This window comes from Ranitomeya imitator, chromosome 6 (genome assembly GCF_032444005.1).
Source record: "Ranitomeya imitator isolate aRanImi1 chromosome 6, aRanImi1.pri, whole genome shotgun sequence".
Classification (NCBI taxonomy): Eukaryota; Metazoa; Chordata; class Amphibia; order Anura; family Dendrobatidae; genus Ranitomeya; species Ranitomeya imitator.
Genome location: NC_091287.1, coordinates 154,047,130 through 154,068,897, shown reverse-complemented (window position 1 = coordinate 154,068,897; position 21,768 = coordinate 154,047,130). Strand labels below are relative to the sequence as shown.

General features: G+C 48.6%; 1 protein-coding gene across 1 annotated transcript in view; it reads left to right on the top strand.

The window, feature by feature from the left end:
* Positions 1-8,485: 8,485 nt before the first annotated feature.
* Positions 8,486-21,768, top strand: part of SUGCT (succinyl-CoA:glutarate-CoA transferase) — a 1,605,135-nt gene continuing 1,591,852 nt past the window's right edge. The window contains exon 1 of the mRNA XM_069730210.1: positions 8,486-8,697. Within this exon, the coding sequence (XP_069586311.1) occupies positions 8,571-8,697 (127 nt within the window). The 5' untranslated portion in view covers positions 8,486-8,570. The remainder of the gene's footprint in view (positions 8,698-21,768) is intronic.

The window sequence follows — 21,768 nt, the reverse complement described above, 5'->3', positions numbered from 1 at the left end:
ACCCAACGACACTTGCGCATTGTCGCTAGTAAAGTAGTAAATTTATTGCTATTCAGTCGCAGGGGCCAGATTCGGGGGACAATGGACTATGTTGGAGTCGCATGACAACATTTCATCAAATAAATTGTGAATGAGAGAGTGTCTCATGTTTTTCTCTTTTTTTTAGGTTTCAATTTCTAGACTACACCGGATATGGTGGACCTGCATGTTTTGATTTTTTAATAAATTGGTAAACCAGGGAAAGTGTCAGGGAGCCTTTAATCAAACAAGCAATGTCTGCTTTACTTTTGCTGGTTAGAAAAAATAGGGGGGACCCCACGTTCATTTTTTAATTTATTAGCTTAATACAAGTACAGTGCACTGCACATGCAATTCACTAATGTATCTCATGGATGTCTATCTACCCAATTAACTATCGCTGTCTTTGCACATATTTAACACCTAAACATCTGTCATTTCTATTCTGCATTCTATGCCGGTACGTCTCACACGGATGTCGCACTTTGTCATCTGTGTGCGGGATGCATTGACATTCGTGCTGCTGGAAAAAAACAGACATCCCTACGTGTAGGTCACATGGACACGAGGTCTGTGTGAACAAACGGACATGTACGCAGCACCATAGATAATAATGGGTGGGTGGGTGTGTCTTTGGTATGTGTGAAAACTGTCACCACACCTATGGGAAACACTGATGTGTGAAAGCTGCAGTACGTGAGGTGACAGTTTTCTCACGTACCGGAGCCACTGACACACGTAGACACATTGAAATCAATGCATCTGTGCAGATGTCATTGATTTTTTGCGGACCGTGTCTCCGTGTGACAAACACTGAGACATGTAAGTGTTCGTGGGAGCGCACGGATTACACAGACCCATTAAAGTCAATGGGTCCGTGTAAAACACGTACCGCACACGGACGTTGTCCGTGTGCCGTGCAGGAGACAGCGCTACAGCAAGCGCTGTCCCCCCTACTGGTGCTGAAGCCCCATTCATATCTTCCCTGCAGCAGCGTTTGCTGTAGAGAAGATATGAATATTCTTTTTTTTTTGTTTCTCGTGTTTAAAATAAAGGTCCATGTCCCCACCCCCCTCCCACCCCCTGTGCGCCCGCCCGCTGTTCTTAAAATACTCACCCGGCTCCCTCGCTGGCTGGCGCTGCTTCCTGTCCTGGCCGCACCTTCTACTGTATGAGCGGTCACGTGGGGCTGCCGATTACAGTCATGAATATGCGGCTCCACCTCCCATAGGGGTGGAGCCGCATATTCATTACTGTAAATGAGCGGCCCCATATGACCGCTCATACAGTAGAAGGTGCGGTCAGGACAGGAAGCAGTGCCAGCGAGGGAGCCGGGTGAGTATTGTAATAACAGCGGGCGGGCGCACAGGGGGTGGGAGGGGGGTGGGGACATGGATCTTTATTTTAAACACGAGAAACAAACAAAAAAAAAGGAACATTCATATCTTCTCTACAGCAAACGCTGCTGCTGAGAAGATATGAATGGCAGCTTCAGCACCAGATGCAGGGGACAGCGCTAAACTTTAGCGCTGTCTCCTGCACGGTGCGTGTGGTACCCAGTGGGCACACGGGCGGCACACGTGTGCCGCTCGTGTGCCACAGAAACGTACGGGCACACGGACACGGATAATTCCGGTACCGATTTTTCCGGTACCGGAATTATCTGGACGTGTGGGACTGCCCTAATGTGTACCCAGGACAGGTTGCAGCTTGAAGTGAGTCATTTTGGACAATTTGTCTGGAAACCCCTTAAGTGGCAAATTGAATCTCCCAGTGTTCAATGTTCCCCTTCTGCAATGTGATAATGGAATGTTGCTGTGTTACCACAGCAGATGGTGGTCTAATAAATTCCCCGTCACTGCCATCTTATACTTCACAAGAGATCGTTTCTACTATTTAGTGCATTATTACATAGCATTGCAGTATACAATCATAAAGTCTAGATCACATGAAGGAATTATCCCCCTCTACTCCTCCTTGGTCAGGCCTCATCTGGAATACTGTGTTCAGTTTTAGGCACCACATTTTAAAAAAAGATATTGAAAAATTGGAGCAAATTCAGAGAAGAGCGACCAGGATGGTGAGCGGACTGCAAAGTATGTCATACGAGGAACGGTTAAAGGATCTGGGAATATTTAGCTTGCAAAAATGAAGGCTAAGAGGAGACATAATAGCTGTCTCTAAATATCTGAAGGGATGTTACAGATCATCATTATTCTTATTTGTACATGGAAACACAAGAAGCAATGGAATGAAACTGAAAGGGAGAAGATACAGATTAGATATTAGAGACTGCCAGGAGAGGTGGTGAGTTCTCCTTCAATGGAAGTCTTCATACAGAAGCTGGACAGACATCTGTCTGAGATGGTTTAGTGAATCCTGCATTGAGCAGGGGGTTGGACACGATGACCCTGGAGGTACCTTCCAACTCTAACATTCTATGATTCTATGATATAGTATGTTATTCAAAACTACTAGTCCCACAGAAAAGAAGCCCTCATACGGCTATGTTGACTTTAGGATAAAAAAGTTATGGCTATTGAAAGAAAAATAATGAAAGTACAAAAATTGGCTCTTACAAGAAGACACTAAAACTGGAGAATAAAAAGCCAATCTTCAATAAGGCTAGGTTCACATTAGCATATCTGTGCGCAGCGTATCATCTCCATGCGCAAACGCATGCCAAAATGCATTTAAACGCTTGCATACACATGACGCCAAAAAAGCTGCGTGTTCATGTATTTGTATGCATTTTTGCATGCAAGTAAATAACATGGCACTCTGGAATAATACTGCTGGTGGTGCTCAAGTTGGGAATCCAACCCATACATTACGAGCCCCGGATTCGCTTTCTTCAACCGGGATATTATACCAAAGCATTTCTTTTCCAGTTTTCTTCAATAAGGATATTCTGATGAAGGTCCTATGCCGGACCGAAAACATTTAATTTATTTGGTCTGGATGTACAATAAAGGAATCAATTTTTTTCAAATATTGAGTGCCAAGTAATTTTTTTGCCTTACATGCGCATGCGTTTGATATTTCCAGGAAGGCGTGTCTCAATCAGTTACTGTAAACATAAGGATGAATGACCTCGAGGAGATCAAAACATCCAACACCGCGGAGACACCATCACGTGTTTCTCAGCGCAGTGATCCAGAACACTGCCCCCATCCCTTATGGGAAATATGCAAATGCATGTAGAAAAGCCAGAGAGACACCATCACGTGTTTCTCAACGCAAGCAATAAATAGCCAGGTCTTTCACCGGGAAGGAACAACCACAAGAAGGGCAGTATCCCTGGACATGTTCAGTTCCTGGACATGCGCAGTACGAAGTACGCAAGCGCATCGAACGCATGCATATGCATGTTCTTGCGTACCAATGCGTTCCCATAGACAGTAATGCGTTCTTTATACGCACTTAGGCTGCCGTCACACTAGCAGTATTTGGTCAGTATTTTACATCAGCATTTGTAAGCCAAAACCAGGAGTGGAACAAATAGAGGAAAAGTATAACAGAAACATATGCACCACTTCTGCATTTATCACCCACTCCTGGTTTTGGCTTACAAATACTGCTAGTGTGACGGCAGCCTTATCCGCATGCATATGCCTGCACATATTTGACGCCTCAAAAATGCAACATGTTGTATTCGCAGCACATCGCGAAACGACACACGGGGACACATCCGCATACAAACTGATGCCAACGCATGTCCCTGCGTACACAATGTTAAAGATAGGTACGCAAGACGCATGCGGACAGTGTGCAGGCCTACACAATGTGAACCCGGCCTAAAAACCCTTTATTTTTGTTTTTTTTTACCTTTCTTCACAGAGTGACACACCTGAATCTACTGTATTTCAGAAAAAAGCAGGACAGAAAAGCAGTTTGTAGTGCGTTTATTTTATTGTTTTACTACAGGCTTGCCGCCAACATCTGAAAGAGGTTTTTTTTCTGTAAAAACACAAGAAAAAGAGCAACAAACACTGCGGCAATTTTGCAAAGAAACACAGAATGAAAATACTTGCGCCTAAGACTCCTTTGCTTTGTCCATGGCAATTACACAATGTCACATAGAGACCAACTATTCCAGGTGTCAACAGTGACCAACATGATGGCTTTTCACACCAGAAAATCTGTTAGGGTATGTGCACACGTTGCGCATTTGGCTTCGAATTGGTCGCTGCAGATTCACAGGCAGATTCACAGTTTTCTATGCGTTTATAGTACCATGCAAACCTAAAAAACTGCGCGGAAACGTAGAGTTGTTTATTCTGCAGCATGTCAATTCTTTGTGCGGATTTCACAGCGGTTTACACCTGCTCCATAATAAGAATCCGCAGGTGTAAAACAGCAGGTGAAATCAGCACAAAAACTGCAAAAAAACCACGGTAAATCAGCAGTAATTCTGCAGGAAATCCGCAGTGCAGATTACATGCGGATTTACCAAAATCAGTCTGGAAAAATCTGCAGAGTAATCCGCAGCGTGTGCACATAGCCTTATAGTGACTTATCCTCTTATTGAAGCAAGGTCACAGTAAGGGTACCGTATGTTCACACTATGGCTCCAAGTCATCAAGACAGCCGTTTTTCAAGCCAGTCCTGATAAGGGACCATGTCGGAGTCAGACTCTTGTCATTCATTAAGGTGTTTCCTTGTTTAATAGATTAATAAAAGTCTGGAAATGCTGGTAAAATGGTGCCCAAAAACTGTCAGGCAAAAAGCGCGCAGGATATAACCAAAAAATCCCCTCCATGTGCAGTGTGTCCAAATTCTGCAAAACAAGAAAAAACAACACAGGAGTCACATTGTGGGGAGACAAGACAAGCTTCCAACACAGAGTCCCTGCCTGGTGAGGGCCAACGTTCTACCGCAGATCCCCTGCCTGGTGAGGGCCAACGTTCTACCGCACAGCCCCTGCCTGGTGAGGGCCAACGTTCTACCGCAGAGCCCCTGCCTGGTTAGGGCCAACGTTCTACCGCAGAGCCCTGCCTGGTGAGGGCCAACGTTCTACCGCAGAGCCCCTGCCTGGTTAGGGCCAACGTTCTACCGCAGAGCCCCTGCCTGGTTAGGGCCAACGTTCTACCGCAGAGCCCCTGCCTGGTGAGGGCCAACGTTCTACCGCAGAGCCCCAGCCTAGTGAGGGCCAATGTTCTACCGCAGACCCCCTGCCTGGTGAGGGCCAACGTTCTACCGCAGATCCCCTGCCTGGTGAGGGCCAACGTTCTACCGCACAGCCCCTGCCTGGTGAGGGCCAACGTTCTACCGCAGAGCCCCTGCCTGGTGAGGGCCAACGTTCTACCGCAGAGCCCCTGCCTGGTGAGGGCCAACGTTCTACCGCAGAGCCCCTGCCTGGTTAGGGCCAACGTTCTACCGCAGAGCCCCTGCCTGGTGAGGGCCAACGCTCTACCGCAGATCCCCTGCCTGGTGAGGGCCAACGTTCTACCGCAGAGCCCCTGCCTGGTGAGGGCCAACGTTCTACCGCAGAGCCCCTGCCTGGTGAGGGACAACGTTCTACCGCAGAGCCCCTGCCTGGTGAGGGCCAACGTTCTACCGCAGAGCCCCTGCCTGGTGAGGGCCAACGTTCTACCGCACAGCCCCTGCCTGGTGAGGGCCAACGTTCTACCGCAGAGCCCCTGCCTGGTTAGGGCCAACGTTCTACCGCAGAGCCCCTGCCTGGTTAGGGCCAACGTTCTACCGCAGAGCCCCTGCCTGGTTAGGGCCAACGTTCTACCGCAGAGCCCCTGCCTGGTGAGGGCCAACGTTCTACCGCACAGCCCCTGCCTGGTGATGGCCAACGTTCTACCGCAGAGCCCCTGCCTGGTGAGGGCCAACGTTCTACCGCAGAGCCCCTGCCTGGTTAGGGCCAACGTTCTACCGCAGAGCCCCTGCCTGGTTAGGGCCAACGTTCTACCGCAGAGCCCCTGCCTGGTGAGGGCCAACGTTCTACCGCAGAGCCCCTGCCTGGTTAGGGCCAACGTTCTACCGCAGAGCCCCTGCCTGGTGAGGGCCAACGTTCTACCGCAGAGCCCTTGCCTGGTGAGGGCCAACGTTCTACCGCAGAGCCCCAGCCTAGTGAGGGCCAACGTTCTACCGCAGAGCCCCTGCCTGGTGAGGGCCAACTTTCTACCGCAGATCCCCTGCCTGGTGAGGGCCAACGTTCTACCGCACAGCCCCTGCCTGGTGAGGGCCAACATTCTACCGCACAGCCCCTGCCTGGTGAGGACCAACGTTCTACCGCACAGCCCCTGCCTGGTGAGGACCAACGTTCTACCGCAGAGCCCCTGCCTGGTTAGGGCCAACGTTCTACCGCAGAGCCCCTGCCTGGTGAGGGCCAACGTTCTACCGCAGAGTCCCAGCCTAGTGAGGGCCAACGTTCTACCGCAGAGCCCCTGCCTGGTGAGGACCAACGTTCTACCGCACAGCCCCTGCCTGGTGAGGGCCAACGTTCTACCGCAGATCCCCTGCCTGGTGAGGGCCAACGTTCTACCGCAGAGCCCCTGCCTGGTGAGGACCAACGTTCTACCGCAGAGCCCCTGCCTGGTTAGGGCCAACGTTCTACCGCAGAGCCCCTGCCTGGTGAGGGCCAACGTTCTATCGCAGAGCCCCAGCCTAGTGAGGGCCAACGTTCTACCGCAGAGCCCCTGCCTGGTGAGGACCAACGTTCTACCGCACAGCCCCTGCCTGGTGAGGACCAACGTTCTACCGCAGAGCCCCTGCCTGGTGAGGACCAACGTTCTACCGCAGAGCCCCTGCCTGGTGAGGGCCAACGTTCTACCGCAGAGCCCCTGCCTGGTGAGGGCCAACGTTCTACCGCACAGCCCCTGCCTGGTGAGGACCAACGTTCTACCGCACAGCCCCTGCCTGGTGAGGGCCAACGTTCTACCGCAGATCCCCTGCCTGGTGAGGGCCAACGTTCTACCGCACAGCCCCTGCCTGGTGAGGGCCAACGTTCTACCGCAGATCCCCTGCCTGGTGAGGGCCAACGTTCTACCACAGTGACCCCTGCCTGGTGAGGGCCAACGTTCTACCGCACAGCCCCTGCCTGGTGAGGGCCAACGTTCTACCGCAGATCCCCTGCCTGGTGAGGGCCAACGTTCTACCGCACAGCCCCTGCCTGGTGAGGACCAACGTTCTACCGCACAGCCCCTGCCTGGTGAGGACCAACGTTCTACCGCACAGCCCCTGCCTGGTGAGGGCCAACGTTCTACCGCAGATCCCCTGCCTGGTGAGGGCCAACGTTCTACCGCAAAGCCCCTGCCTGGTGAGGACCAACGTTCTACCGCAGAGCCCCTGCCTGGTTAGGGCCAACGTTCTACCGCAGAGCCCCTGCCTGGTGAGGGCCAACGTTCTACCGCAGAGCCCCAGCCTAGTGAGGGCCAACGTTCTACCGCAGAGCCCCTGCCTGGTGAGGACCAACGTTCTACCGCACAGCCCCTGCCTGGTGAGGACCAACGTTCTACCGCAGAGCCCCTGCCTGGTGAGGGCCAACGTTCTACCGCAGAGCCCCTGCCTGGTGAGGGCCAACATTCTACCGCAGATCCCCTGCCTGGTGAGGGCCAACGTTCTACCGCACAGCCCCTGCCTGGTGAGGACCAACGTTCTACCGCACAGCCCCTGCCTGGTGAGGGCCAACGTTCTACCGCAGATCCCCTGCCTGGTGAGGGCCAACGTTCTACCGCACAGCCCCTGCCTGGTGAGGGCCAACGTTCTACCGCAGATCCCCTGCCTGGTGAGGGCCAACGTTCTACCACAGTGACCCCTGCCTGGTGAGGGCCAACGTTCTACCGCAGATCCCCTGCCTGGTGAGGGCCAACGTTCTACCGCACAGCCCCTGCCTGGTGAGGGCCAACGTTCTACCGCAGATCCCCTGCCTGGTGAGGACCAACGTTCTACCGCAGATCCCCTGCCTGGTGAGGACCAACGTTCTACCGCAGATCCCCTGCCTGGTGAGGGCCAACGTTCTACCGCACAGCCCCTGCCTGGTGAGGGCCAACGTTCTACCGCACAGCCCCTGCCTGGTGAGGACCAACGTTCTACCGCAGATCCCCTGCCTGGTGAGGGCCAACGTTCTACCGCACAGCCCCTGCCTGGTGAGGACCAACGTTCTACCGCACAGCCCCTGCCTGGTGAGGCCCAACGTTCTACCGCACAGCCCCTGCCTGGTGAGGGCCAACGTTCTACCGCAGATCCCCTGCCTGGTGAGGGCCAACGTTCTACCGCACAGCCCCTGCCTGGTGAGGGCCAACGTTCTACCGCAGATCCCCTGCCTGGTGAGGGCCAACGTTCTACCGCACAGCCCCTGCCTGGTGAGGGCCAACGTTCTACCGCACAGCCCCTGCCTGGTGAGGGCCAACGTTCTACCACAGTGACCCCTATGGCGGTGCAGCTACATGCAGACCTGTCACTGGCCGGCACAGGCTTCCCGCTCCCCTCCTCCTCCTCAGTGCCCTCCCACGGCAGTGGCACTCCCGGGTGCGGGGCTCTCGTGTCCTCACACCGTCAGGCTGATCCACTCCGGCACTGACCCACCATAGCACCTGGCCATGCACCCAGCACTGCGCGTTTCGGAGGCCGTGAGGAGGAGCAACATGGTGGCGAGGGCGCAGCGTGGAGCCTCCCTCTACACCCAGCACCCTGTGTGCACCCAGCTGAGGGGGCACTGCCAGCCAGGTACCTGTGCCGTGCGGTGCGATGTCTCCTAGTACCAGTGTTCTGCACATGACTCTATAAGCCGCTCGGGCTCAGGTCACACAGCGATTTTTAACCCATTCAGCACTGCATTCCTAAATCTGTAACTTTTTTTTCTCTGTACTGATGTTACATGAGGTTTTTCTTAATTGGCACCACTTTGGGGACATGTTAATTAACTTTTAGGCTGCGCGCCCACGCTCAGGAGTAGTGGCTTTTTGGACACAGCGTATTTTTGCTTTGTTGTGCAGTACAAGCACAGTGGATGGGATTTATAGAAACCCATTGCCCACTGTGCTACTATTGAACGCTGCGTAAACTCCCCCGCGGTAAATCCGCATGTACCTAAACACCAGTGCGGTATTAGAACTCAGCGAAAATACACTGCGTCCAGAACGCTGCTATGCCTGATCGTGGGCACATCGCCTTATTAAACGAGTATTTCCAAGACTTGTAATTGTGTCCAATCCTCTGGGACTATCACCAATCCGGAAAACCAGGGCGCGCGTGGAGGATCATGCGCATTGTGGCTCTATTCATTCACATGGGAGTGGGGAAGACGAGCCGAGCGCTCACTGCTGACGTCCCATTAAGAATGAATGGAGCCGATGAGCGCATGTTTGACCACCACTCTGTTCAGATGCGGCCTGGTTCTTGGGACCAATGGGGGTCCCATCCAGAGTCATATGCGATCTCGCGTATAGGGATGGTATAGGTATAGCTTCCAATCTTTTTAGCATTTATGGTGATAACGGGATGGTAAAAAAAAACAGCAATTCTACTCTTGGTCTTTTACAATTAAAATTTCGCTCCATTTAATTTGCTGTTAATTATATTCTTGTCATCAGTGTGAATACAGTGACACCAAACACTTTACTACTTTTTAACATTAAACATTTGTTCTTTTGTATCACTGTATTCTAAAAGCTACAATGTTTGGTTTTGCTGGACACGCTGTTATTTTTGCATGCACAATGTTTATTTCACTTTTTAGGAAGCAGGATAAACAAACAAACAGCAGTAGCAATTTTCTTTTTTCTTTTTATTCTCACAGCATTCAGTGCGCAGTATAAATTTTACATGCATTTTTTCTTTATGGCAGTAGCAAGTTTATATAGTATTTTATGTTTTACTACTTTTGCACCATGAAATCACTTAAAAAAATAAAAAATATATTTTTAGTTTGGTGTGTTGTCATTAGTGATGGGCGTACCCCTGGATTTTCAGGTCTGGCAGGTTCAGCCGAACATCTAAAAAAAAGTTTGGTTTGGGTACCAGTACGATATCCGGTCCTCATTCAGATGAATGGTGTCCCAAATATCCATTGTTTGTCACACTGTCAACTGCATGACAGCGTGGCAAACACAGGCTCTGATTGTTGGTAAGATTATTACCGCCGGTCAGAGCTGCGGCTGATGAGTACAACTCCTATCAGCGTACACCTGCTGTTGCTGATAACAGGGAGACCAGGCGCCGCTGATGGAAGTATTCATCAGCCAGCACCTGCGCAATGAATAAATAAAAAAAAATGACGTGGGTCTGTTCTATTTTTGATAACCATCGATGGCAAAACTGACAGCTGCAGGCTGCAACCCTCAGCTGTCAGCTTTATCATGGTTGGCTATCAAGAATAGAGGGGTCCCCACGCCGTTTTTAAAAATTTAAATTATTTAAAAAAAATGCGTGGCCTCCAACCGTTTTTGACAAGCAGCCAATCTAAAGCAGACACCTGGGGCTGGTATTCTCAGGCTGGTAAGGGGCCATGGATATTGATCCTCCAGCCTAAAAATAGTAGGCCGCAAGCACCCAGAAAAGGTCCAACTATTGGATGCACCAATTGTGGTGCTTTGCCCACTTCCCACGGTGCGGTGTAAGTACTTTAATGGTTGTGGAGGTGATGTCAGCTGTTTTATGCCTGCTGACTTCAAGCCCGCAGATTAGTAATGGAAAAGCGTCTATTCGATGCCTATCCATTACTACTCCCCATCAGCCGCCACCTGCTCTCGCTGTTCTAGCGGCAAGAGGTGTAAGCTGATGGGAGTAGTACTCGCATCAGCTGATGCCTGTGACCGCTATAAACGGCAGCTTTCTGACCGGCATAAATAATCTTACTGCCGATCAGAGCCACCAGTGTTTCTCTCGTCATGCACGAACACAAGGTGTTCGGTACGGACCCCGAACTCTACTGTTCAGGTACGCCCATCTCAAGTTGTCATTACTTGTAAGCACAATGTGTGAGAGCTTATGTTTTGCGGGATTTTATATTTATTAGTACTTTCTTTGTTTACTTTATGATCACTTTTTATTGTGTTTTTATTTTGTTTTTCCATCATTCACCTTTAGGGATAAATAATTGTTTTTCTCTTTTTTCCCCTATATTAAACATAATAAAACCTCTTTTATTAAAATAATGCAGATTTTTGTGCTTTATTACCCTTTTTTTTCACTCTGAAAAATATTTTTTAGTATATTTATTAGTCGTACAGGGCTGGAAGCCTTTTATCCTCGGCTACTAAATGACTGTCAGTCGGCTACCTGTAGGCTGTCAGTTAATAGCCTGCTTAGGCTACTTTCACACATCAGGTTTTCAGTGTCAGGCTAAATCCGGCGAATGTTCGAAAAACTGGATCCGGCGCAGATTGTGAAAAACTGATGCGACGGATCCGTTTTTTTTACGGATCCGGCTAGCATATCTAGATTATTGGATAAAAAAAAAAATTGGAGCATGCTCAGTTTAAAAAAACGGATCAGGCTGCCGGATCCGCCTTTTTCCGGATCCGGCATTTTCCGGCTCCCATAGGCTTCCATTCTAGCAAACAGCCGTAGGGGTGGAGCCGCATATTCATTACTGTAATCGGCGGCCCCACGTGACTGCATACAGGAGAAGATGCGGCCAGAACAGGAAGCAGTGACAGCCAACGATGGAGTCGGGTGAGTATTTTCAGAACAGTGGGGGGGGGCGCACAGGGGGTGGGAGGGCGTTTTGGCACATAGATCTTTATTTTAAACACTATTATTCATATCTTCTCTGCAGCAAACGCTGCTGCAGGGAAGATATTAATCGCGGCTTCAGCACCAGATGCTGGTACGTGTGGTACCCAGCACGGTGCGTGTGGTACCCAGTGGGCACACGGGCGGCGCACGTGTGCCACACTGATGTGCCACAGAAACGTAGGGGCACACGGACACGGATAATTCCGGTACCGATTTGTTCCGCTACTGGAATTATCTGGACGTGTGAAACCGGCCTAAGAGGCTGGAAATTGAGGTTAGGGTACTGGTAGTCAGTAGACCTGTAGTCAAGTCTGGGCATTGTGGTTCATATGTATGGACCGTGAAATATGCTTGTGTGAACTTAGTCTAAAAATTATTTCACCCAACAAATGAGCGTTGTGTGATTGGCAGCCTATTAAGACATCCGGAAAATTGGTATACAAGCATTCCTAGGAGCTCTCGATCTTTTATGGCCAGTGTAAATGTACCCTTGCGTAAATCACTGCAGTACGTATGTAATGATGTTCCGTACATAGCAGACATGGAAACGCCTCCAGTTGCCACTAGCAAACCATTGAGGCTCATTGAAACCCCTTCCCAGTTATAGCCAGGTTCCCCCAGTAAATGCACAGGTTCAGCTCCTGTGCCAGCATGATCACCATGACATCCTACTGTTATGCCATAGATGGCAAGGTAACAAGTTCCCTGAAATGACATAATAGTACATGCACGCCACTGCTCTCGAGTGACCTGGGACCAGTGGTTCCTTTCCTGGCCCTAACACTAGGTGGCGCCCTAGCTCGCCCTGTTCCCCGGGATACTTCAGATGGCGAAGACGTGACAGTACATCATTGTGCCGGGAGTGCTAACTTTGTTAAGCGCATGCACCGGAAATGCTCAATGTCCATATTCTGACCATACACATATGTGCCCATCCCTCCAACATATGCCAAAAGAATGCCATTTTGTCATAACCCGGGCTGCTATAGGTTGGAATTTTTTCTCTCTCTGTATGTAAAGGCCTAGTCTATTTTACGCTTTCCAATACAGGGGCATACAGTAAAGCAGGTCATGCTGTGTTTCTTTTTCTATGTTTTCTCTCGATATATATTTATTTTTTTTAAAAAGCACTTAAAACATATTTAACCCCTTCCTGACCTGTGACGCCACGTAGGGGTCATGAAAGTCGGTGCCAATCCGACCTATGATGCATATCTGGCTTCATGGAGGGATCGCGTCCCTGCAGATCGGGAGAAAGGGTTAACTCCAATTTCACCCTATCTGCAGGGATAGGGAGGAGTGATACTTCAGCACGGGGGGGTGGCTTTGTCCCCACGTGGCTACGATCGCTCTGATTGGCTGTTGAAAGTGAAACAGCCAATCAGAGCAATTTGTAATATTTCACCAATGAAACTTGGTGAAATATTACAATCCAGCCATGGCCGATGCTGCAATATCATCGGCCATGGCTGGAGACCCCGATCTGACCCCCCCCCCACCGACTGACAGCAGCGATCTGCAGCCACCGTCAGTGTTTCCTACCCCTCCGTCCTGTTCTCCATGCCCTCCTCTCTCCTCCGTCCTGTCCGGTGCCCCCCCCCCACTGTCTGAACCCACCCCCCCGTACCTCCGGAGTCCCGGTGTCCATCTGGCATGTAGGATGGGCGCCGCCATCTTCCAAAATGGTGGGCGCATGCGCAGTGCGCCCGCCAAATCTGCCGGCCTGCAGATTCGTTCATTCATTTTGATCACTGCGATGGTGGTTCTACCACAGTGATCAAAATAAAAACAAAATAGTAAATAGCCTCCCCCTTATCACCCCCATAGGTAGGGAACATCATAAAATAAAGAAAATATTTTTATTTTTCCATTAGGGTTAGGGTTAGAACTAGGGTTAGGGTTAGAACTAGGTTTAGAACTAGGGTTACATAGCCTTAGGGTTAGGGTTGGAATTAGAGATAGGGTTGTGGTTGGAATTAGGGATAAGATTAGGGTTAGCGGTGTGTTGGGGTTAGTGTTAGGCTTGTGGTTAGGGTTATGGTTAGCAGGGCTGTGGAGTCGGTAAGCCACAGTTGCGACTCCGACTCCGGACTCCTGGATTTTATCAGGTTCTGGCTCCGACTCCTTCATAAATGGCCAATTCGTAACAATAAATTTACTGTTGTCAAATATTAACATCGTGCTTATTCAGTTTCTCACCATCATATAAGTAATCAGACCACTTAGAGCAGTGGTTCTCAACCTTTCTAATGCCGTGACCCCGCAATACAGTTCCTCATGTTGCGGTGACCCCCAACCCAAAAAATAATTTTGGTGGCTACTTTAAAACTGTAATTTTATTAGTTATGATTCGGAATGTAAATATCTGATATGCATTATGTATTGTATTCTCATTGCTACAAATCAAACATAATAAATAATCACAAAAACAATTACCGTATATACTCGAGGAGGCTGCGGCACCGAAGATCAGCTGTCCGGGGGAAGGAGCGGGACGGCGGGAGCAGGTAAGTATGTCATATTTACCTTCCCTCGTTCCACACGCCGGGCGCCGCTCCATCTTCCCGGCGTCTCTCCGCGCTGACTGTGCAGGTCAGAGGGCGCGATGACGCATATAGTGTGCGCGCCGCCCTCTGCCTGATCAGTCAGTGCAGAGAGACGCCGGGAAGATGGCGCCGAGGAGCTGCAAGCAAGAGAGGTGAGTATGTGTTTTTTTATTTTTTTATTGCAGCAGCACAGATTTATGTGGAGCATTCTATGGGGCAATGGTGCAGAGCGCTATATGGCAGAGCTATGGGGCAACGGTGCAGAGCACTATATGGCACAGCTGTGGGGCAATGGTGCAGAGCACTATATGGCAGAGCTATGGGGCAACAGTGCAGAGCACTGTATGGCACAGCTATGGGGCAACAGTGCAGAGCACTATATGGCAGAGCTATGGGGCAACGGTGCAGAGCACTGTATATATGGCACAGCTTTATGTGGAGTATCTATCTGGGGCAACGGTGCAGAGCATTGTATGTGGCACAGCTTATACTCGGGTCAGGTCACGGAGTCACCGACATGTTCCCACTCTCAAATCAAACTCTCCAATACAAATCTATGGGTCCGTGAAAAAAAAAAGATCCAACAGCGCTCGGATGAAAAACCTCCATTTTTTTAATCCAAGAAAACGTGCGGGAACAAAGCCCAAACTCTGATGAAGAACACTGATGAGTCTTGGGCAGATTTTTGCATAGATGAGTGCGGTCTGCCTGAGCCTGAGCCAGCGGGGGACGGTCGGGACCCCTGGGTACAGCATGTGAGCGGCATTGTCGGGATGGCACGTACAACATGGAGACGACCCCCATCTAATAAGTGTCCACAGACGTCTCTCCCCCCACGGGGATCATCTGCTAGCACGGAGCAAAGGTGCAAAAGTGACCAGCTAGAGAGGGGTCCAACCTGACCGCTGCCGCCCCTATAACATCCATATCCCCTGATAGGACGTATGAGCAATGGCAGCTTGGGCCGGATGGACGGTGCAGAACGTCTCATCAGACACCGGACAGCACACAACTGACCCCAATGCTCCAGGAGGGCCAGCAGCATCCTCACCCCCTTCAGTACCACCCTGGACCATGTGTAGAGGGGGCGACCGTGTCGCGGAGTCATGTGAGGACAGGGGCTCAGGGCCACAGGTTGCTGTCTGCTAGGAGCCCCCGGTATAAGGGCAGACATCATGGCTCCGCACCATCCAGGACTGCCAGACACAACAACACAGCTGCCGACCACCACCGCCCCCAGATCGCACGCCGAGGGCCGGCTCAGCGGTCACACACAGCGAATGGGTTCATCAAAACAGAGACTAATGTCCTGGCTGCCGGGTGCTCCGCTCACCTTCCTGGGCTTCTCCTCCAGGAGCTTCATTCACGCCCTGCTACTCTACCAACGCTGAGCCGTGGAGTCTTCCTGCCGCCCGCTACGGGGCCCGCGGTGTCCGGCGGCGACTTTACCGGAGCTGAACCGGCCCCGGCGACAACTTCCGGGGCAGCTGCCAGGCGACAGGGAAGGAAGACGAGCGCAGAGCAAGAACTGCTGGTCAGACAGGAGCAGACGAGCGGGGAACGGATCGAGCGGTAGATCCGTGTGCAATAGCGCTAGTGAGGCTGGACAGGGCTAGTGAGGCTGGACAGGACTCTCTGGTGGCGACCCCTGTGTTTTGGTCGTTCGACCCCCCTCGGGGTCGCGACCCCCAGGTTGAGAACCGCTGACTTAGAGCAAAAACTATATTTATTAGAATACAATTAGAATATAGCAAATAACTTTTCTAAACTTTTCTAAACTCTTGTAAGTAAATATGCAATAAACACTGTTATGCAGTTAATAAGAAGAAATCTATAAATTTGTCCTCAGAAAAAGTATTGCCTCTGTCAGATCCTCCTTCATGGATGCCCTCAAATCTGATCTAATTATTTTGAGAGCAGAGAACAACCTCTCTACACTAACTTGGGCAGTAACCACTTGGGCAACATCTCTGACAATGTCAGGATACAGAGGAATCGCTTGTTGCGCTGTTATTTTTGATGAACGGTCACATTTCTCAATTTCTTTTAGTGCACATGAAAAATTCTGCTGAAATGTACTGGCTGTGTTCTTTGATGGGGATGACTCTTCTATGCGGGAACGCTTTGCACGGTCCTTGTGATCCAAATATTTTTCGAAATTAAATTCTGTTATTCGTCATGTACTCACAGTTAACTGATGCAAAGTTTGTTGAAAGGATAATACTTCTTACAGTCTTCCTCTTCTGAATAGCAGCTGTGAGATACTTGGAAGACGCACACCAAACATCTAGTCTAGAGGAGGAGCTTTACTACTAAGAATTTGCAACACATTTTCACTTTCAGTTTCATACATTGTAAGTAGGGGGGTTGGGGCAGCATGAGGTTAACCAAGTATAAGATTAGATAAGGGCAGTGGAGAACAGTGACACACAAGAAGTAAGAAATGTCTCTATCTCCAGCAGAACTGCTTATCACTGTTGTTCATAGTTTGATAGAACATATATATTTGAGTAACATTTATAAAATTCATATGAAAGTTCAATTATGAAATATTAATACATTTTTTTAAAGCTGGAGTTGGAGTCGGTACATTTCTACCGACTCCGACTCCAACCAAAACTACCTCAGACTCCACGACTCCGACTCCACAGCCCTGATGGTTTACCCAAACATATGGGGTATCAGCGTACTCAGTAAAAATTGCACAACAAATTTGGGGGTCTAATTTCTCCTGTTACCCTTGGAAAAATAAAAAAATTGGGGGCTAAAAATTTTTTTTTGTGGGAGAAAAAATGATTTTTTATTTTCACGGCTCTGCATTATAAACTTCTGTGAAGCACTTGGGGGTTCAAAGTGCTCATGACACATCTCGATAAGTTTCTTGGGCGGTCTAGTTTCCAAAATGGGATCACTTGTGGGGGGTTTCTACTGTTTAGGCACACAGGGGCTCTGCAAACACAACATGATGCCCGCAAACCATTCCATCAAAGTCTGCATTTCAAAATGTCACTACTTCCCTTCCAAGCCCCGATGTGTGCCCAAATAGTGGTTTACCCCCACATATGGGGTACCAGCGTACTCGGGACAAGCTGGACAACAACTTTTGGGGTCCAATTTCTTCTGTTACCCTTGAGAAAATAAAAAAATGCGGACTAAAAAATTTTGAGGAAAAAGAAAGATTTTTTATTTTCACGGCTCTGCGTTATAAACTTCTGTGAAGCACTTGGGGGTAAAATGTGCTCACCATACATCCAGATAAGTTCCATGGGAGGTCTAGTTTTGAAAATGGGGTCACATGTGGGGGAGCACCAATGTTTAGGCACACAGGGGCTCTCCAAACGCGACATGGTGTCCGCTAACTATTGGAGCTAATTTTTAATTCAAAAAGTCAAATGGTGCTCCTTCCCTTCCAAGCCTTGCCGTGCGCCCAAATAGTAGTTTACCCCCACATTTGAGGTTTCGGTATACTCAGGAGAAATTGCCCAACAAATTTTAGGATTCATTTTATCCTGTCGCCTATGTGAAAATGAAAAAATTGAGGCTAAAATATTTTTTTTGTGAAAAAAAAGTACTTTTTCATTTTTACGGATCAATTTGTGAAGCACCTGGGGGTTCAAAGTGCTCTATATGCATCTAGATAAGTTCCTAGGGGGGTCTAATTTCCAAAATGGGGTCACTTCTGGGGGAGCTCCAATGTTTAGGCACACAGGGGCTCTCAAAACGCGACATGGTGTCCGCTAAAGATTGGAGCCAATTTTTCATTAAAAAATAAAATGGCGATCCTACCCTTTTGAGCCTTGCCAAACAGTGGTTCCCCCCCCACATATGGGGTATCAGCGTACTCAGGACAAATTGAACAACAACTTTCGTGTCCTACGTTCTCCTTTTACCCTTGGGAAAATAAAAAAATTGTTGCTAAAATATCATTTTTGTGACTAAAAAGTTAAATGTTCATTTTTTCCTTCCATGTTGCTTCTGCTGCTGTGAAGCACTTGAAGGGTTAATTAACTTCTTGAATGTGGATTTTAGCACCTTGAGGGGTGCAGTTTTTAGAATGGTGTCACTTTTGGGTATTTTCAGCCATATAGACCCCTCAAACTGACTTCAAATGTGGAGTGGTCCCTAAAAAAAATTGGCTTTGTAAATTTTGTTCTAAAAATGAGAAATCGCTGGTCAAATTTTAACCCTTATAACTTCCTAGCAAAACAAATTTTGTTTCCAAAATTGTGCTGATGTAAAGTAGACATGTGGGAAATGTTATTTATTAACTATTTTGTGTCACATAACTTTCTGGTTTAACAGAATAAAAATTCAAAATTTGAAAATTGCGAAATTTTCAAAATTTTCGCCAAATTTCCGTTTTTTTTCACAAATAAACGCAAAAATTATTGACCTAAATTTACCACTAACATGACGCCCAATATGTCACGAAAAAGTAATCTCTGAACCGCAAGGATCCGTTGAAGCGTTCCTGAGTTATTACCTCATAAAGAGACACTGGTCAGAATTGCAAAAAATAGCAAATGCCATATGGTATCCAGTGTCCAATGTGGGTTTTCAACAGAACTGTTGGAAACTCCCATGCTTCCTGTTTATCAATAGTGTAACTTTAAGGGCTCGCTCACACTGGCAAGTAGCATCTGATGATTCTCTCATGCGAGACCCTTGGATGCTATATACAAATGACCCTCGGCTCAATCTCTGCTGCGAGCGTGAGGCAAGTGTCATTTTACTGTGATCAGCGTATATCGGACTGCACTCAGATGACATCCAAGTTCAGTCTGATGTTTTGTATGCATCTATAGACTTGTTTGGGTGCGTGCCATTCGATATATATGCTGTCATTTTTTTGTCATGCCGACTCAGCATGAGAAAATATGCTAGTCAGCACTGCCCCATAGTATAAAATTGAAACAAGCGATATCCAATAAAACATCGGATAGCACTTGTCCGAGTTATACGCTGGCTACTCGCCAGGGTGAGTGAATCCTCAGAGTAAAAAAGGAACGGCATAAACACTGATTACCGGGTCTTATTCTGTAACTGTTTTACTAACAGTCTGTTTTCGGAGTGCTTTACTGCCTGTTGTCACCTGAAGATGGGCGCTATATGCTCTGGAAACAAGTCGTCAATAAAGTTTCTATGATAAATAATAAGACCTTTCATTTTTTTCTTTTTCATGGTGTTGCACAATGTTTGATACATTTGACACATATCTGGCCTCATGCAGATGTCCATGAAACATGGTATAAGCACAGACGGCCATGTACGGACTGGCTGCAGGCCTTCTGAGCCGAACTTTACATCCTCAATGCCATATATGAGGCTGTTGCAATTGGGTCTGGAGACCCACAGTCAGTCCGTACACCAGTTGTGCATCATCTTCACGGACGTCTGAGTTCGGCTTTAGATAGTTGTTTGAGGGAACCTGTCAGCAGATTTTACCACTATAAGATGCGGCCTCTGCATTTTAAGGGCTTATCTACAGCATTCTATAATGCTGCGTATAAGCCCCCGGCCTGACCTCCAAGTGAAGAAAAATAAGTTACATTATACTCACCCGGGGGATGGTCCTGTGCGGTCCGGTCCGATGGGTGTCACTGGTCTTGGTCCGGCGCCTCCCATCTTCTTGCGGTGCCGCCCTCCTGTTGCTTCATCGCTCCCTGGCATTGTGCTTCTACGCAGGCGTACTTCTCTGTCCTGTTGAGGGCAGAGTAAAGTACTGCAGTGCGCAGCTGCTGGGAAAGGTCAGAGAGGCCCTGCGCACTGCAGTACATAATCTCTGCCCTCAACAGGGCATATAAGTACACCTGCACAGAAGCACTGATGCCGGGGAGCCAGTGAAGCAAGCCGGAGGGCGGCATTGCAAAAAGAAGGGAGGCACCAGACCCGGACCTGCGACACCCATCGGACCGGACCGTACAGGCCGACCCACCCGGGTGAGTATAACTTGGAGGTCAGACCGGGGGCTTATCTACAGCATTATAGAATGCTGTAGATAAGCCCTGAAAGGCGGTGGCCGTATATTATATCAGCAAAATGTGCTGACGGGTTCGCTTTAAGCCACTTTTTAGGGCACTGGCCTAAAGAAATCACAATTCATAAAACTAGCTTAAACCTTATTTGGATACCTAACAATGCCCAGATTACACCCACTTTTTAACCCCTTTACCCCCAAGGATGGTTTGCACGTTAATGATCGGGCCAATTTTTACAATTCTGACCCCTGTCCCTTTATGAGGTTATAAATCTGGAACACTTCAACGGATCCCAGTGATTCTGACACTGTTTTCTCGTGACATATTGTACTTCATGGTAGTGGTAAAATTTCTTTGATATTACTTGCGTTTATTTGTAAAAAAAACTAAGTGGGGGTAAACCACTGTTTGGGCGCATGGCAGAGCTCGGAAGGAAGGAGCACCGTTTGACTTTTTCAATGCAGAATTTGCTGGAATTGAGATCAGACGCCACGTTGCGTTTGGAGAACCCCTGATGTGCCTAAACAGTGGAAACCCCCACAAGTGACCCCATTTTGGAAACTAGACCACCTAAGGAACTTATCTAGATGTGTGTGCACTTTGAACCCCCAATTGTTTCACTAAAGTTTATAATGTAGAGCCGTTAAAATGAAAAAATCATTTTTTTCCACAAAAATGATTTTTAGCCCCCAAATTTGTATTTTCCCAAGGGTATATGGAGAAATTGGACCCCAAAGGTTGTTGTGCAATTTGTCCTGAGTACGCTGATACCCCATATGTGGGAGAAAACTACTGTTTGGACACACGTCGGGGCTCAGAAGGAAAGAAGTGGCGTTTTGGAATGCAGACTTTGATGGAATGGTCTGCAGGCGTCACGTTGCGTTTGCAGAGCCTCTGATGTACCTAAACAGTAGAAACCCTCCACAAGTGACCCCATATTGGAAACTAGACCCCCCAATTAATTTATCCAGATGTATTGTGAGAACTTTGAACCCCCTCAAGTGTTTCACTACAGTTTATAACGCAGAGCCATGAAAATAAAAAATCATTTTTTTCCCACAAAAATGATTTTTTTAGCCCTTGCATTTTTATTTTCCCAAGCGTAACAGGAGAAATTGGTCCTTAAAAGTTGTTGTACAATTTGTCCTGAGTACGCTGATTACCCATATGTGGGGGTAAACCACTGTTTGGGCGCACGACAGAGGTCGGAAGGGAAGGATCACCATTTTACTTTTTCAACGCAGAATTGAGATCGGACGTCATGTTGCATCTGCAGAGCCACTGATGTGCCTAAACAGTGGAAATCCCCCAATTCTATCTACAACCCTATCCCCAGCACACCACTAACCCTAATCCCAGCCCTATCCACACCCCTAACCCCAACACACCCCTAATCCCAACCAAAACCCTAACCACACCTCTAACCCAAACACACCCCTAATCCCAACCCTATCCATAACCCTAATCCTGACACACCCCTAACCCAACCGTAAACGTAATCCAAACCCTAACCCCAACTTTAGCCCAAACCCTAA